Genomic DNA, 17,485 nt, shown 5'->3' with positions numbered 1-17,485 from the left:
CCTCACTACATATTCGTCGCCAAACCCACTGGCTCCAGGCCATCTATAAATCACTGCTAGGCAAATCCCCACCTTATTTTAGCTCATTGGTCACCATAGCAACACCCACCCGTAGTATGCGCTCCAGCAGGTATATCTCACTGGTCATCCCCAAATCCAACACCTCCTTTGGCCGCCATTCCTTCCAGTTCTCTGCTGCCAATGACTGGAACGAATTGCAAAAATCTCTGAAGCTGGAGACTCTTATCTCCCTCACTAACTTTAAGCATCAGTTGTCAGAGCACCTTACCGATCACTGCACCTGTACACAGCCCATCTGAAATTAGCCCACCCAACTACCTCATCCCCATATTGTTATTTATTTTGCTAATTTGTACCCCAGTATCTCTATTTGCACATCATCTCTTGCACATCTATCATTCCAGTGTTAATACTAATTGTAATTATGTTGCACTATAGCCTATTTATTGCCTTACCTCCATAACTTGCTACATTTGCACACACTGTATATATATGTATATTCTGTTGTATTTTTGACTTTATGTTTTGTTTACCCCATATGTAACTCTGCGTTGTTGTTTTTATCGCACTGCTTTGCTTTATCTTGGCCAGGTCGCAGTTGTAAATGAGAACTTGTTCTCAACTGGCTTACCTGGTTAAATAAAGGTGAAATAAAAAATAAAATAAAAGGACCTGGAATTGTTCCTGACCATGTGACCTTACCAGAAAAATCTGGGTCCTGTATAGCACACCAACAGTTACCATTGCATGCCTGAGTGTTCACCGTTGCTGACTTAAGTCAAATAGATTGATTGACTTGTGTATTCAAGAATAACTGAGCATTTCCCACAGGTACATGAATACTTTCTTAACAGTGTGTTGCTTGCATACTAACATGTCAAATCTGCACATGTGACATGCTCATAGCATGCTATCTTCCTTCACATTTTTATTGGTGTTTTATTGGGGTCATAACCTGTTTGTATTCTCAAAATCATTTGTACACCTTTTAACTGTGATTGATTTACTATAAGCAACCAGCATTACAATATGTGAGTGCTGGTAGCTGTCTTATAGTATAGCATGAATCCCTTCTCCTTTGAGAGGTCTTTCAGGTTTACTCTGACCCCGACACCCTCCCCATAACAACATTGATTGGCCACAAACCTTCAAGTCTGTCGCTATGGTAACATTGCTTTGCCTACTCTCTTTTTTTCCAACTTTCTCTATTTGTCTGTCTGTCTCGCTCTTTCTGCTTCTTGCTGCTTTTTGCACCCCAAAGGAATCTGATTCAGACCAAGAGGCTGAGGAAGAGGTAATATTGTGCCCCTCTTCTCCCCCACTAACTGGTTATTTTTTCATGTCTTTTTTTTTCCCAGGCCAGAAACGTGTCACTAGATGTTCACTATTGTGTCTGTCATTTAGCTCTATGTTAGGTATTAGAAAGGAAGGCAATGCATACTCCATGCTACTGCTCATCAATCTGCTTGTCACTTGTAGCAGAGTATCCATCTTTAGATATTAGTCTTATTCATCAAGATAGTAGTTCTATGTCCAATTACTTATTTTCTTATTGTAGCAAAGGTAGCAAATGTGTACAAAATATTGCCTACATTTTTCTTACACAGTGATTGAAATGGTATTAATAGTGAGTGCAATTTTTGTATTCCTCTTTACAGATCAGCAGGACGCTCGAGAAATGTAAGTAATTTACTATTTTTTGATAACACTTTTAACTGCTTTTTTCTAAACTATACCAAAACTTTATAGTCTTGCTATTTAACTTGTAACTGTTATAATATGGCTGCATTACTCAACCAATTGAATATGACATTGCTTTGCCACAGATTTAGACATTACCAATGATGTTAAGCTAGTTGACTATTGTAGAAAGCAATACAGAATGATAACCAGAGCTAATGCATAAACATTGTGCTTCATATCACCCTTATTAGCTAAGCTGTTACACACGCGCTTCTTTTTCAAAGCCCTTTAAACTTCTACATGTTTGTCTTTGTCACAAAAACAAAACAACACAAATGTCACCCCACCCCACCAAGCCAAGGTTATGCCAACAACTTCATCAGTCATAAACTTCTTCACTTTCTCATTTCACACATCACTGCACCAGTGTCTTCATGTTAACTTTCTCCTCTGCCATTTTCAATTTGGGACACATTGAGAGAGAGTTGAAACTGAGATACTACGCACATAAATCAAACTCTCATTCATATTGTGGTAATGTTTATGTGACAACGGAATATTGTCCCCCAAGTTCCTGTAGTACCTGAATGGCAAAGCAAACTAGTCTAGCTTTCTACCCTCCAGATCCCCTCGTTCATACCCTGTCCATGTAGTGTGTAATATTTTCCCTTTGCCTCTAATGAATTAATGAATTAATCATTAATCATGGTCAAGTGACTTAGCATAGCTGGCTGGATATCTACATATGTTTGGGACTTTACACAATATATAGAATATGGAAAATATTGCTGGGTGCACATACCTTCAAAACATACTGTACATGTACTGTAGTACATACATGATACATAAACTGATGTTATGTATGTTATTTGTTCAATTTGGCTTCATTACATCGGACAATGTATGCATGATGAATGTGGCAATTTGCATACACATGTAATATGGAATTGATGCTTTAGATTCACCATTCGCAGTTGTAGACTATGAGAAAACAGTAGACGACATTTCACCACACTATTGAATGGGAATACCGAAATGAACCACTCTTGATAAAGACAAAATGCAGACGTGCTAGTGGTACGTTTTGGTTCTTTATTACCTAAATCACTTTACATTTGCCCCACTCACTTTTCACTAGAGGTTGCATGTCAACTTTCCCCTTTGCTTTGCATGGAAATAACTTGGCTTACATGAGTGTGTATGTGTGTTCCTGTGTCTGGGTGTGTGTCAAGTGTGAGAGTTCTTTTGACTCTTTGCTTTAACATTGATCTTTGAATTCCTTTTCACTCACTATTTGAATTTTATTTAATACACTGTTGCTCTTAATATAATTTAAAATGTTCTCTTCAGTTATGTTTCAAAAGTGTATTTAGCTAGACCAAAGTTAGTATAAGGAAGGGATACAGTCCTCTAAAAGACCACAAGCCCTTCCCTTAAATCAATTATGCTTTTCCTGTTAATTTCCTTAAATTAGTTTACCAGTTTGATGCTGGTTCAGAACCCTTTATTTTCCATAGCAGTAGAGGAACAAAATGGTTTGTTCTGTTCAATAGCAAAGAGCACAGCAAACCATTGCCTAACAGTTTGCTATCACTGGCTTTCTTCTCAGAGGGCAAAATAGCATTTTCAAATTTTTTATTTAATTTTTTTTCTCTCTGTAAACAATCTTGGGATGTCTGTCTACCTATATGTTGTTATCCATTTGTTTGTTTGTGTCCCTGTTTCCTTATCCTTTGTTGATTTGTCTGTGTCTGTTCTTGCTCATAGTTTGTTTGATAGTGTACTTATTTTAGATTTGTTCTCGCTTTTGTGCTGTGAGCGTGGGTGTGCTGACTATGTGTATAAGCAAGTTATTTCCTGCTCATTCCCTTCCCATCTTTATGATTTAGTTGGCTTTTTGCTTTGCTGCAGTATTTGTCCGCAAAGAAACCAAGTGGATCCAAACCCCCTTTCTTTGATACCTTCTGTAGTTGCCACTGTGGCCCTGCTTTACCCTTTGAACCCTGACAGTTTGTACTGTTCCTGTCCTGACCACATTCTCCAATGTCTGTCTCCTTTTCATTTCAATTTATTATTATTTTGCTCCTTAATTATCCTCTTGCCAAAATGGAAGATGACGAAGACGCTACATCAACGGAGACTACAGTCCAGAAGAGAGATTTGATCCGAGATTCTACGGCTCTGGCCAGTCCGGACCTCCTCTCCGATGTGTCTGAGATGAAACAAGACCTGATCAAAATGACCGCCATCCTAACCACAGATTCCACAGAAAAATCCAGTTCCATGGAAGGGAGCGGTCTGGAAAAAGGGGCTGAGGAGGTTCAGGGCGAGCCGTTTGAAATCATGGAGAAGGTCAAAGAGGATTTGGAGAAAGTGGGCAAGATACTTAGGAGTGGAACATATGAGGGTGAGGTGGCAAAGGAGGTGGCAAGAGCAGCCAGAATGAAAGAAGAGTGGGTCCTCCTCTCAGACTGTGAGATAGAGGAGGCCAAACATATGGCTGCCTTAGAACCCCAGGAACCCATACTACGTGAAGTCAGAGTCAACAGAGGGATTCCCAGACCTAAAGCCATCAAAGACGTGTCCGGGATGGTCACACACCTGAGTGGTGAACTCAAAGAATATCTCCTGGATGTACCTGAGGGCACCAGTACAACAGCCCAGGGGGAAGTGGTCCAAGAGAAATTCACAGAGGTAGTCCTGCGCAAAGGCGCAAAAAGAACCATGACAACAACAACAACAAAAACAACAACAACTACAACAACAAAGAAGGACATCAAAACTCCTGCTTTTGACCTAAACAAGCCAGTCAGGAGGAAAGGAAAGGACCAGGAACAGGCAGAGGAATCTACCGATGGGGATGCTCTCCTTAGCGCACCCAAAGACCCTAAACCAGTGTCACCTGTGTCCCCAGTAGTAGAGGAGACCCCCATTGGGTCCATAAAAGACAAAGTCAAAGCCCTTCAGCAGAAAGTGGAGGCAGAGCAAAAGGGCCGAAAGCCAACTAGCACCAAACCTTCAAATGTTGCTGTGGAGAGCAAAATACCACAAAAGGTCAAAGAAACCACCCCGACACAGAGCCCCGCAAAACAGGGCACCGCTAAACAGGGCCCACTTAAGTCCCCCAAAACTGAGTCTGAGAAGCTGGAGGAGACCATGTCAGTAAGGGAGCTCATGCGATCCTTCCAAAAGGGGCAGGACCCCTCAAAGAGAAAGTCTGGGCTTTTCGAGCTCAAAACCACCTCTACAGAGCATGAAACAACAGAATCTGAATCACAGCCCACTCAGTCCAAATCCACCATCAAAGCCACGACAACCCGTTACGAACGGGAAGTATCACTGGACGCCATACCTGGCGAGCCCCACAGAGAGAGAGACGAGCAAATTAGCCCACACCAAAAGCACTCCAAAGATTTTGGTGCTGAAATCAAAGCAAAGCTTGAGGACAATCCAGAGTACCAACAGTTTAGGCAGATCTCTGTAGAGGGTAGTCCTGCCCAGTCAGACTTAACTGAAATCGTAGAGTTTCCTAATTCTGCCCTCGATGATAGCTCTGATAGTTTAAAACATGAAGGCGTGGCAGACTCTCCCAGTGCCAGCCTGGGTGATTGTAGTCCTCATCATCTGAGCTCTGAGGATAGCCTCAAACACCAGGGCTTAGCAACTCCTGGAACAAGCCCTGACAGTCTCTCTTTCTCTCCCAAAAACGCTGACCAGTCCACTAAAAACTCAACAGCTGTTACTATAGCTGTCGAAGATGACAAGAAAAGTAAGGATAAGTCTGGAGACTCTGGTGTGGGGACCATTGATGACCAGCCATCAAATGAAATAACCCTCCCTGTCTCTTCCAGCAAGGCTGCAGACGACCGCACCACAAGTGAGTCCATATCTTTTCAGAGGGCTGAGTCTAAGCCCTCTAAACCGAGAAAGCTTACAAAGAGAGTTTCTGAGACTTTAGAGAACTTCCTTAGTGATGAGGAGAGCCCTGATGACAAGCTAGCCTCAGCCTTAGCTGCAACCATTGCTTCTAGTGCCTCTACCCAGCGTCAAGGAAACTTAGAACTGCCTTTAAGACAGCAAGACTCAGACGCTCTCAGTCCATTAGCGGACGACTCTTTGACCATAAGCCACAGAGACTCTCTAGACGAGGGTAGTCCCCTCATGGAAGACAACTCCTCCCATAGGACCCCAGACTCTATCGAGCCCAGCCCAACCAAGGAATCCCCTTGTCATGACTCCTTAGAGAGCAGCCCGGTAGAGCAAAAAACCTTCCCTCCTGCTCTAGATCAGCCCAGTGGGTCCTCTAGCCACCCAGAGCCCTCCAATGCCCCAGACTTCCCCCCAGACGTGTTGCGTAGTAGGCTACTCAGGGACCAGGAGGCTAGTGCCAACGATGATGACAGTATCGAGCAGACTTTGTCCCAGATGGAAAGTTCCGGTAAGAGTCCTCTCTCCCCCGACACCCCTAGTTCTGAAGAGGTAAGTTATGAGGTAAACCCCAAAACCCCCGACCACATGTTCCTATCTGTGGTGTCCACACCAGCTGTCATAACCGAAGACTCAGAGGAAGATGATGATGAGTCAGAAGCACAGAGGAAATTCACTCCAGAGGAGGAGATGTTTAAAATGGCAGCCAAAATAAAAACCTTTGAGGAAATGGACCAGGACGCCAGAACCAAAACTAACTCTAGAAAATATATCAGTGCCTCAGCAGGTGACGAAGCAGGGGATGATAGCTTCAGAACAGTTGAACTAGAGTCCGCAAATGAGAGTGGGCTCACTGGGGCCAAAGGGACCTCAGAGTTAGCTCTTTCTGTTGAATCCCTTATTAAAGTACAACCTCCCTCTCCTTTTCCAGCAGGTGTGCATGAAGGAGTCCACCACACAGAGTCCAAGAGTGTAGCTACAATGGCAGCAGTAGAGGGACCACAATCTGTCTCAGAGCAGCATGTCTCACAATCAGTTCATTCACACAAACAAACAGACGACAAAGACAGTTTAGCTAAAATGGCTACCATGTCTTCCAGCTCTGAGGGGGCTGCAAACATAACCGATGAGCAGAAGGAGGAAAGCTTGAGGAAATCAAGGGGAAGCAAGGAGGATGATGGGGGAGGGAAAGAGGCAGATGCAGGCAGTCTGCAGACATCTGCTGTAAAGGCTCCCAGCCAGGTAGAGAGAAATATAACTGATGAAGTGAAAGGAGATTACAGGAGGCACTCAGGAGCCCCTGAGGCAGAAACGTCCTCCACCATCATTATCGGACAAGCGAAGGAAATGTTCAAACCTGAGATCTGTATCTATGACGACACAGAGGAAGACGATGAGGAAGAGGAACCTCCCAGAACCGAGTCAAAGGGCGTGACCGCCAACGCGGAGGCAGACCCCTGGAGCGCCATGCGTGAGGACGATGATGCTTTCACGGCCCGCGTCAAAGAGGAAGAGCAGAAGATCCTGGGTCTGATGGTGAACCAGCAGTCCCAGGGGGCAACCACGGACACCACCCCAGGAAGGAGCCCCACAGAGGAGAGCACGCCAACCAGCGAGCCCAATCCTTTCCTCTTCCAAGAGGGGAAGCTCTTCGAGATGACCCGCAGCGGAGCTATTGACATGACCAAACGGACCTATGAGGACGAGGGCTTTTACTTCTTCCAGATAGGAGAGCATCCTCTAGAGGAGGCGCTGTCTGAACAGGTCAGAGAAGAGCCAGGAGATAGAGCAGCCCCATTAGACAGTGAAGTGGGTCTCAACCTGACTCTAGAGATAAAAATGGAAGATGAGAAACAACCTAAAGATGCTTCAGAGGACGATCAGACAGGTAGCGGGGCTGCAGCAGCCTCCCCTTCTAAATCAGACGCCTCTAAATCTAGAATCCCTAGAATGGGTCTTTCCGCCTCAGCTAAGATCACTAAGAAAGACAAAGACTCAGTATCCCCAGTATCTCCTGAGGCTTTAGAAGTTAAACCAGATTCAATTGTAGAGGAGACCCCCCTAGAGGTAGAAAATAGTTCCCCAGACCCAATGATAGCTAATGTTGAGACAGCAGTAACTGTCACTCGATCAGTGTACCCTGAACAAGACCAAGAGTCCTCTGACTCCTCTCCCGAGGAGCAGCATTCAGTTATAGAACTCCCCAAAACCATGGAAAAGACCAAAACCCCAACTTCTAGTGAAAAAGTGAAAAAGATCCCAACTAAAACCCCAGCTATAGCTCCAGCCAAGGCTGGCTCCCAAAGTCGGGTTAAAACTTCTTCCTCCTCTACATACCCTACATCCCCCTATTCAGCAACTCTTAAAAAAGAGACCCCCTCCGCAGAGTCAAAATCGAGAATACCTGTCAAAGGCAAGGCTAGCCCTGTCAAGCCTGAGCCATCAGTTAAACATACTGTGTCTTCCCAGGACACAAAGCTCAAGGTCCCAGTAAAAAAGGACTCGAGGAGAAAGTCTGAGACAGATGCAGGTCTCTCTGCAGTTCCCAAAACCAAGACTTCGTCTTCCAAAGCCAAGAGCTTCTGTGAGGGAGACAAGACATCTGCTAAAAAGGGCCAGGTTCGTCCCATGAGCACTGATTACTCCACCAAGCCCAAGTCATGCTTCGGCTTCCAATCCAGGCTGCCAGTTAGAGGCAAGCTTGGTCAGCCATCCAACAATTCCACCCCCGCCAAAGAGAAAAGCAAGCCGCGCAAGAAGTCCACCGAGTTTGTCGATGAGATTAGTGACGAAGCGGCAAAGCTGGTTGAGAGATTGGCTCAGGCCGAGAAAGACAAAGAGCATGAGGCTGCCATCTCGGATGACGAGAGCAGTGGCATAGACCCCTCCGTCATAGAGAGGGAGACTTTTCCCGAAATGCATTTCCCTACTTCCGGAGACGTCTATCCCATTAGACCCCTGTGGGACGACCCTGTTGACACGCAGATGCAACGAATTCCCAACGATACAGTCAGAAGTCAAGGTACCCCCCTCCTCATGGGGCTCATTCTCTCTATATTGTACCTCGCTAGCACACTAGCCTTAAAAGGTGCCGCTTCTCTGTGTCTTGTAACTAATGCTCTTGGTAGCTAAAGACTCTTTGTGGTTGCTTCTGTGGTGTTTAAGTGGTGTCTTGTGTTTGTATTTGTGTCTCTTTTCCTTCTATGTGTTCTACAAATCTCAAGATTGACCTAAAGGCATTTTTGAAGTCAGGGACTCAATTAAGGAATTTAGGATCAGTTTTAGCTTGACAATGTGTCATAGGTCATAGTCAGGTTTAGTATCAAATGTGTTTGATTAACGCAGTTAGGCTGTAGGAGAAAAGCAGAAATATATAAAATGAGATAAAAAAATGTAAGAATCCAACTTACATTTTTCCGGAGCTGTTACAATTGGCTGAACTACTACGATTTACTTTCCATACAGTATGTTTCCATTCATGTTTTTTTTTCTTCTTCTAGAGTTACCAAAATTGCATGATAATCACTAGCTATACACCAAATACACATATGTTTCAGTTACTGTCAATTATCTACACATACCTCCAAATAGCTAACATTATAGCATTACAGGGCACAAGAAAGCCAGTGAAGAGTCTTTGTGCTCGGTTGAAGATAGCATTTTCTTCCTAATGTGAATGTGACTTTGCCTGGCCATCTTTGCACGGCCTGTCCACTCATGGCTCTCCTGCTGTTATGGTGGCATTTACAGTAGATCTACAGGATGAAGCCGAAAGGAAAGAGGAACGATTGGAAATAATAGCCGACCACCTGGGCTTCAGTTGGACGGGTGAGTGGAACCCCAGGCATGTTGGCATTCCAAGAGTGTCAGAGACGATAAAGGATGACGATAATGTTGATTTAAACACTTCCCAGTGGTTCTTGAAGAATGTTAACATTAACGTTGCATAGTTAACAGTGAAAAGTGTCATATAAGTGTCATAGGTTGCTATTCTCAACAACAACAACAACAAAAATATTTGATCAGCCAGATGTTTCCAGAATTGGGTGATTATCATCAATCCTTTAAAAAACAATATCATAATATCTGTCTTTGTTCTGGTGGGTTTTCTAGAGCTGGCTCGAGAGCTGGAGTTCAGTGAGGAGAGGATCAATCTAATAAGAATTGAGAACCCCAACTCACTACAGGACCAAAGCCACGCCCTGCTGAAGCTCTGGACTGACAGGGATGGCAAACATGCCACAGGTATGCTGATATATCACTCCTTATTGTATTATGAATATTTATTATTGATAATTGTAATATTTTCATAATGGCTTATTTACTGTTATGATCTTTTGTTATTATGTTATTATTTCTATACACAGAAACTACACTGATCAAACGACTCACCAAGATCAACAGAATGGACATTGTTCATCTCATCGAAACCAAGATAATGAAGTCCACCCAGGAGGACGCATCATCCCACACCTATGCAGAGATTGAGAGGACCATTGCAATGGATCACAGTGAAGGTATAGTGTACAGTCGTGGTCAAACGTTTTGAGAATGACACAAATACTAATTTTCACAAAGTCTGCTGCCTCAGTTTTGATGATGGCAATTTGCATATACTCCAGAATGTCATGAAGAGTGATCAGATGAATTGCAATTAATTTCAAAGTCCCTCTTTGCCATGAAAATGAACTTAATCCCCCAAAAACATTTACACTGCATTTCAGCCCTGCCACAAAAGGACCAGCTGCCATCATGTTAGTGATTCTCTCGTTAACACAGGTGAGAGTGTTGACGAGGACAAGGCTGGAGATCACTCTGTCATGCTGATTGAGTTAGAATAACAGACTGGAAGCTTTAAAAGGAAGGTGGTGCTTGAAATCATTGTTCTTCCTCTGTTAACCATGGTTAACTGCAAGGAAACATGTGCCATCATCATTGCTTTGCACAAAAAGGGCTTCACAGGCAAGGATATTGCTGCTAGTAAGATTGCACCTAAATCAACCATTTATCGGATCATCAAGAACTTCAAGGAGAGAGGTTCAATTGTTTTGAAGAAGGTGTCAGGGCGCCCAAGAAAGTCCAGCAAGCACCAGGACCGTCTCCTAAAGTTGATTCAGCTGCGGGATCGGGGCACCACCAGTGCAGAGCTTGCTCAGGAATGGCAGCAGGCAGGTGTGAGTGCATCTGCACGCACAGTGAGGCGAAGACTTTTGAAAGATGGCCTGGTGTCAAGAAGGGCAGCAAAGAAGCCACTTCTCTCCAGGAAAAACATCAGGGACAGACTGATATTCTGCAAAAGGTACAGGGATTGGGCTGCTGAGGACTGGGGTAAAGTCATTTTCTCTGATGAATCCCCTTTCCGATTGTTTGGGGCATCAGGAAAACAGCTTGTCCGGAGAAGACAAGGTGAGCGCTACCATCAGTCCTGTGTCATGCCAACAGTAAAGCATCCTGAGACCATTCATGTGTGGGGTTGCTTCTCAGCCAAGGGAGTGGGCTCACTCACAGTTTTGCCTAAGAACACAGCCATGAATAAAGAATGGTACCAACACATCCTCCGAGAGCAACTTCTCCCAACCATCCAAGAAAAGTTAGGTGACGACCAATGCCTTTTCCAGCATGATGGAGCACCTTGCCATAAGGCAAAAGTGATAACTAAGTGGCTCGGGGAACAAAACATCTATATTTTGGGTCCATGGCCAGGAAACTCCCCAGACCTTAATCCCATTGAGAACTTGTGGTCGATCCTCAAGAGGCAGGTGGACAACCAAAAACCCACAAATTCTGACAAACTCCAAGCATTGATTATGCAAGAATGGGCTGCCATAAGTCAGGATGTGGCCCAGAAGTTAATTGACAGCATGACAGGGCGGATTGCAGAGGTCTTGAAAAAGAAGGGTCAACACTGCAAATATTGACTCTTTGCATAAACTGAATGTAATTGTCAATAAAAGCCTTTGACACTTATGGAATGCTTGTAATTATACTTCAGTATACCATAGTAACATCTGACAACAATATCTCATAACACTGAAGCAGCAAACTTTGTGAAGACCAATACTTGTGTCATTCTCAAAACTTTTGACCACGACTGTACTACCAAGCAAAATGGAAATGTCCTATGTTTACCGTCATGAGACAGTAAACCTCATGTCATCTTTATCAACCAAAATGTACTAACTATGCCAAAGAGATCACAGGTTAATAACGGTGTCCATATCTATGCCTGTCCAGGTTTCTCTGCCCTCCATGAGGACATAGACAGTCCCCGGCCAGGCAGGCGTACAGACGGCACCCCCAGTGGGCCAGGGTCCAGGCAGGGGCCCTTCCTGGTGTCAGAGGAGGACCTCTCCTCCAGCATGTCATCACTGCATGAGACATCAGGGCGGGTAGAGATAGACACTTCAGTAACAGGCCTCCTGAAACACGCCCAGAAGGAGAAGCTGCAGAAAGAGCTGGAGATGACACAGTAAGTCGATCAGTCAGTATAAGAGTGAAGTATTGAGTGAAAGAGAAATTGGTATGGTTAAAAAGGTCTTATGTTGTTTTCTGCTATATTCTGCTAATGGTGTATGGTTGTAGAAACAAACAGTTCAGTCAAATAATCGTGATTTGCATTGTTAAAATCAATAGGAATAAAATGTTTTTAAGAATAACTGTGTGTTATTTTTGCTGGGAGACTTCAAATGTGATTAGATGTTTGACTTCATGTTACTTTTTGTTCCTCAGTTCTGTGGGCGGTACACCACAGAGTGGATCGGAGAAGGCTGAGTCACTACACATGGGCACTTTTAAACAAGTAAGTCCCTTCTTCACCTTGTACCGCACCTCCCCCTACCAGCTCACCTCTCACGTCCTAGATCCTGTCTACAACGGGCCCACCCCTCCCCCCTCACCCTCTCTATCTGTCAAGCATTCTGAGAAGGGGGCACAGCGGGGTGCAGAGTGGGGTGAGGGGTCACTCCAGCCCCCCCAGGCAGAAAGCGACAACAAAGAGTCAACGAATGACCAAGAGTCACCCACTAAAAGTAGTAAGCGTGTCTGTGAGAACCGTCCGTTGTCCATGACCGACTTCGGGGACAGTCTGACTGAATGTGACCAGGCCGAGCCAGACTTCAGTGAACTGTCTGTGGAGCTAAAGCAAACCTCAAAGTACTACACTTACCTCTCCACCACGCCCGTCACTATGACCTCTCAGACAACTGAACGTGTTTCTGAGAAGATCAGTGTTACAGCCAAGCCTATGAATTTACCACTTCCTCAGTCTACTCAGCTTCCTCAGGCTTCTGAGGTGGTACGCCCCAAAGAGACATGTGAGATATTCTCAGAGGATCATATTGACGAGGTGTCACACCGACTTTACGAAGTCCTGTTTGGATATGTAGAGGAGTCAACTAGTGAAGAATCCAAAAAAACACCAATGGAATTGGATGAGGTAGCCGGAACTTACAGAGCCAGCCGGGTTTATGCAGCAGATTCCCCTACCTCCATGCTTTTGATTGATGTAGACCAGGCTACTCTTGACCAGGAAGCTATCTCCACTGAGCTACATCTCAGCCCTGTAGATATCAGTCCCATTACCCTAGAGTCTATCACCTTTGGGGTGGGTAAGGAATCACAGACAATAGCTCAGACATCATCAGACGTGTCAAGAACCACTCAGATTTCGGAGTCGGTCCCAGTAGAATCCATTGTCAGCACTGCATTTATCCAGATGTCACATGACTCAACTGCTGAGACCCCAGGAGAGGTGTCAGCTCCTCCAGTGTCTGACTCCAAATCAGCCAAATCTGTTATAACTGGTGTAGAGTACAGCTTTGAGATAACCTTACCTGAACATAAGCCTTCAAGTCAGGAGGGAGCCTCTAATACAGTCTCATCTGAGTTAGCCATGCCTTTGTCTTTATCCCCTGACTCAGCATCTGAGTATGCTACTACATTTGTAGTGCATGATCGATCATCTTTGCCAGAGTCAGTGACATCAGATGATAGGTCTGGGTCCCAATCAACTGACTCACATATACCCGAGTATCGCCCGTCAACACCTGATTCATCCATACTGTTGACTGAGAGTAGAGCCTCATCTCCCGAGTCACTGTCATCCGATACTGAACTAAGTCTTCTCTTGCCTGGCTCGCCCATACCTCAGTTTAGACCCCTGTCTCCTCTACCGCCCCCTGAGGTTGAATGGGAAACTGCAGAATTACCACCTTATGACCCAGGACGAATGTTCCTAAGTGCCCCTGGAGCTGCATGTAGTCTACTAGCACCAGGGCTAGCAGATGCAGAGGACAGGCCCTTGACACCTATGGTTCCTAACAGGGGAGAGTTTGCCAGAGCGATATCCCCGGGCAGTGAGTATTTAGAGAAGAGTGCATCATCACCTGAATCTACTGGATCAGTCAATGAGCATAGATCACTATCCCCTGATTCTCCCATACCTGAGTTTAGACAGCCATTACCTGAATCGGTTATCTCCACTACAGGGTGTAGGTCATATTCACCTGAATCAGAGACTTCAGAGACTTCAGTGACTTCAGAAACTGAATGTATACTATTGGGGGCTTTTGCCTTTTGGCAGAGACCAGACTCACCTGAGTTAATAGTATCAGATACAGAGGAAAGACCCCTGTCAGCTGAGTCTTTATCAGAGTATAGACCCATGTCACCTACATCACTGATGTTACTGAACGATATCAAAGCATCATCACCTGGATCTACAGGATCAGTAGATGAACACAGATCTCTGTCTCCAGATTCACCAATTCCACAATTTTGGCAATCGGAACCCATTGCTTTAGTGAAGATTTGTAGATCATCATCATCTGAATCTATATTTTCAGATATAGATTATGAAACTGCACCATTACTTTCATTACTTTATAAGGATAGACCTTCATCACCTGAATCAATAGCATCAATAGATGAATATAGAGCGCTATCACCTGACTCACCTATACCTCAGTTTTGGCACATATTACCAGACTCTATTGTTGATCATAGATCTTCTTCACCTGAATCAGTATCATCAGACACTAAATATGTTCCAATGTCTCTGCAGTCTATAGGTACAGAGCATAGATCAGATTCACCTGAAGCTTTAGACTTTGAAAAGGAGATAACGTATTCAGCATTGACTAAATCGAAATCCTCTAAACCCCTTGTTTCTCCATCTGTGACCAAAGTGAAGTTGCCAAAATCTACGACACTTGTTCCAGAAAATGACAAATTGACAGCAGAATCACTTGACACTATTGAACCTAACCCTGTAATGTCAGAACCTGCTAATTCAACAGACATGCAAAATATACAGCTAGATATACAGCGGTCTACTGAAAAGGGCAAAACAAAACTCAATCCATCGTCAACAAAAAAACGAAAATCAAAGTCCTCCGAAACTGAGGCAGCATCTGAATCAGTGACCGAAATTCCTGCTGTAAAACCGTTATCTGAGTCTGTATTACATTTTACAAACCAACCTCCAACGAAACCTGCAGAAGTTGTAACTGCACCTAAACCAGCAAAACCTGAATCTACTAAACCTGAATCTCATGAAGGTCTATCAGCAAATAGTGATGTAGCTCAACCTTCAGAAGATCAAGACATGGTACTATGTGTGTCACCAATAACTGTAACTGAATCAGGTATAAATGTCCCTGAACGTCCACCAATATTAACCGAGTCCGCAACTGCACCATTACTTGAATTTAGTCAACCTGAACCTCAAAAAGGACTATCAGTACCTGACTTAGCTCAACCTTCATCTGTGTCACCAATAACAGTATCTGAATCAGGTATACATGTCCCTCCATCAGCAATACTAGTGCCCGAATACAGACTTGTGTATGATGCAGAGCTTTGGAAGCTTATCTCTCAAATAAATGACCCACAATATGTAGGAGAAACTGACTGTAGTAAAACAGGTGTGTTTGAGTATGCTGGACAAGGAATAGAGTATGAAGAGACAACCGAACCTGAAAATAAATCGTTGTCAATAGATTCTCCAGTTGAGGAGTCGGACTCTAAGCCTGAGTCATTATCAGAGTATAGACCCATGTCATCTTCGTCACTAATGTTGTTGAAGGATATTAAAACAACATCCCCTGGATCAACAGGAACAATGAATAGATCATTATCACCAGATTCCCCTGTACCCAAATATTCACCATTGTTCTGTGAAGCTGTTCAGTTTCAACATAGATCATCGTCACCTGAATCGTTACCAGATGATGAGGTTTCTGAGATATTTGATTCAAGATTTGCAGCTATTGAAAATAGACCCTTATCACCTGAGCATAGCTCACTTTCAAAAGACCAAGACATGGTACCTTGTGTGTCACCAGTAACAGTAACTGAATCAGGTGTAGATGTCCCTGAAAGTCCACTAATAATATTCAACTCCACACCCCAATTATTTCCTGAATCGAGAAAACCTGAAACTCAGAAAGGACTGTCAGTACCTGATTTAGCCCAAACTCCAAAAGAACCATCTGTGTCACCAATAACAGTATCTGATGAAGGTATACATGTCCCTCCATCAGTAATAAGAGTGCCAGTATACAAACTTAAGTACGATGCAGAGCTTTGGAAGCTGGTCTCTCCAATACATGATCCCCAGTATGTAGGGGAAACCCCTAAAACTGGTATGTTTGAGTATGCTGAGAGTATCATAGAGTATGTGCAGACAGCAGAAAGAGAAAATCAAACTTCATCAACTGAGGTTACCGAGGACAGACCACTCTCACCTGATTCTGAGTCTGAATATACGCTCTCACCTGAGTCAGTTAAGATAATGTCTGCTTTGAGATCAGATTCGTCAGAGTCAGTGAAGTCATTGAAAGCATGTCAATCTTCATCCCCAGATTCCCCCATACCCCAATATTCACTATTCTTCCTTGAAACTGCTCAATCATATCATAGATCATTGTCACCTGAATCAGTATCTGATGCTGAAGTTGAAGTAGTTGACTCAAAATATTCAATAGTTCTGGGTATTGACACTAGAACTTCCTCTCCTGAATCTATAGGATCAGTCAATGAGCATAGACCACTGTCCCCTGACTCTCCCATACCTGAGTTTAGACAGGCATTACCTGAATCTGCTTTCTCAACTACAAGGTCATCATCACCTGAATCAGTGACTTCGGGTACTTCAGAAATGGAATATATACTATCTGAGGCATTTGCCTTATGGCAAAGACCAGACTCACCTGAATCAATAGCATCTGTAGATAAATACAGGGCACTGTCACCTGATTCACCCATACCTGAGTTTAGACAGGTGTTACCTGAATCTGCTATTTCAACTATTGGGTACAGGTCATCATCACCTGAATCAGTTGATTCAGATATTGAATATACACCCCTCATTTCTGAGTCGGTCTTTGATGAGAAGAGACCAGACTCACCTGATTCAATAATATCAGATACAGAGGAAAGACCCCTATCACCTGAGTCTTTATCAGAGTATAGACCCATGTCACCTGAATCAGTCATGCTACTGACAAACATCAGATCATCTTCTCCTGAATCTACAGCATCAGTGGATGAGTATAGATGTCTGTCTCCAGACTCTCCTCTACCACAATACCTACAATATTTCCCAGAACCAACTCTGTTTATGTCAGGATACAGGTCAGCGTCACCTGAATCAATATGCTCAAATATGGAATATGAAACAGAGTTTTTCTTATATGCCTCAATGCTTTTTGAGGATAGACCCTCATCACCTGAATCAATAGCATCTGTAGATGAATACAGGGCACTATCACCTGAGTCACCCATACCTGAGTTCAGACAGGCAATACCTGAATTTGTTACATCTTCTGTATATAGATATAGATCATCATCACCT

At 43.8% G+C, this 17,485-nt stretch overlaps 1 protein-coding gene across 5 annotated transcripts in view; it reads left to right on the top strand.

The window, feature by feature from the left end:
* Nucleotides 1-17,485, top strand: part of LOC121554286 (ankyrin-2-like) — a 130,990-nt gene that overhangs the window by 94,612 nt on the left and 18,893 nt on the right. For all 5 annotated transcript variants that reach the window (XM_045227066.1, XM_045227067.1, XM_041867780.2 and 2 more), the window contains 8 exons: nt 1,283-1,315; nt 1,680-1,701; nt 3,818-8,653; nt 9,382-9,459; nt 9,745-9,876; nt 9,999-10,148; nt 11,866-12,100; nt 12,361-12,430. In XM_045227066.1, coding sequence (XP_045083001.1) covers nt 1,283-1,315; nt 1,680-1,701; nt 3,818-8,653; nt 9,382-9,459; nt 9,745-9,876; nt 9,999-10,148; nt 11,866-12,100; nt 12,361-12,430 — 5,556 coding nt within the window. The remainder of the gene's footprint in view (nt 1-1,282; nt 1,316-1,679; nt 1,702-3,817; nt 8,654-9,381; nt 9,460-9,744; nt 9,877-9,998; nt 10,149-11,865; nt 12,101-12,360; nt 12,431-17,485) is intronic.

The sequence above is a fragment of the Coregonus clupeaformis genome, chromosome 19 (genome assembly GCF_020615455.1).
Source record: "Coregonus clupeaformis isolate EN_2021a chromosome 19, ASM2061545v1, whole genome shotgun sequence".
Classification (NCBI taxonomy): domain Eukaryota; kingdom Metazoa; phylum Chordata; class Actinopteri; order Salmoniformes; family Salmonidae; genus Coregonus; species Coregonus clupeaformis.
This window is presented reverse-complemented; position numbering and strand designations above follow the sequence as displayed.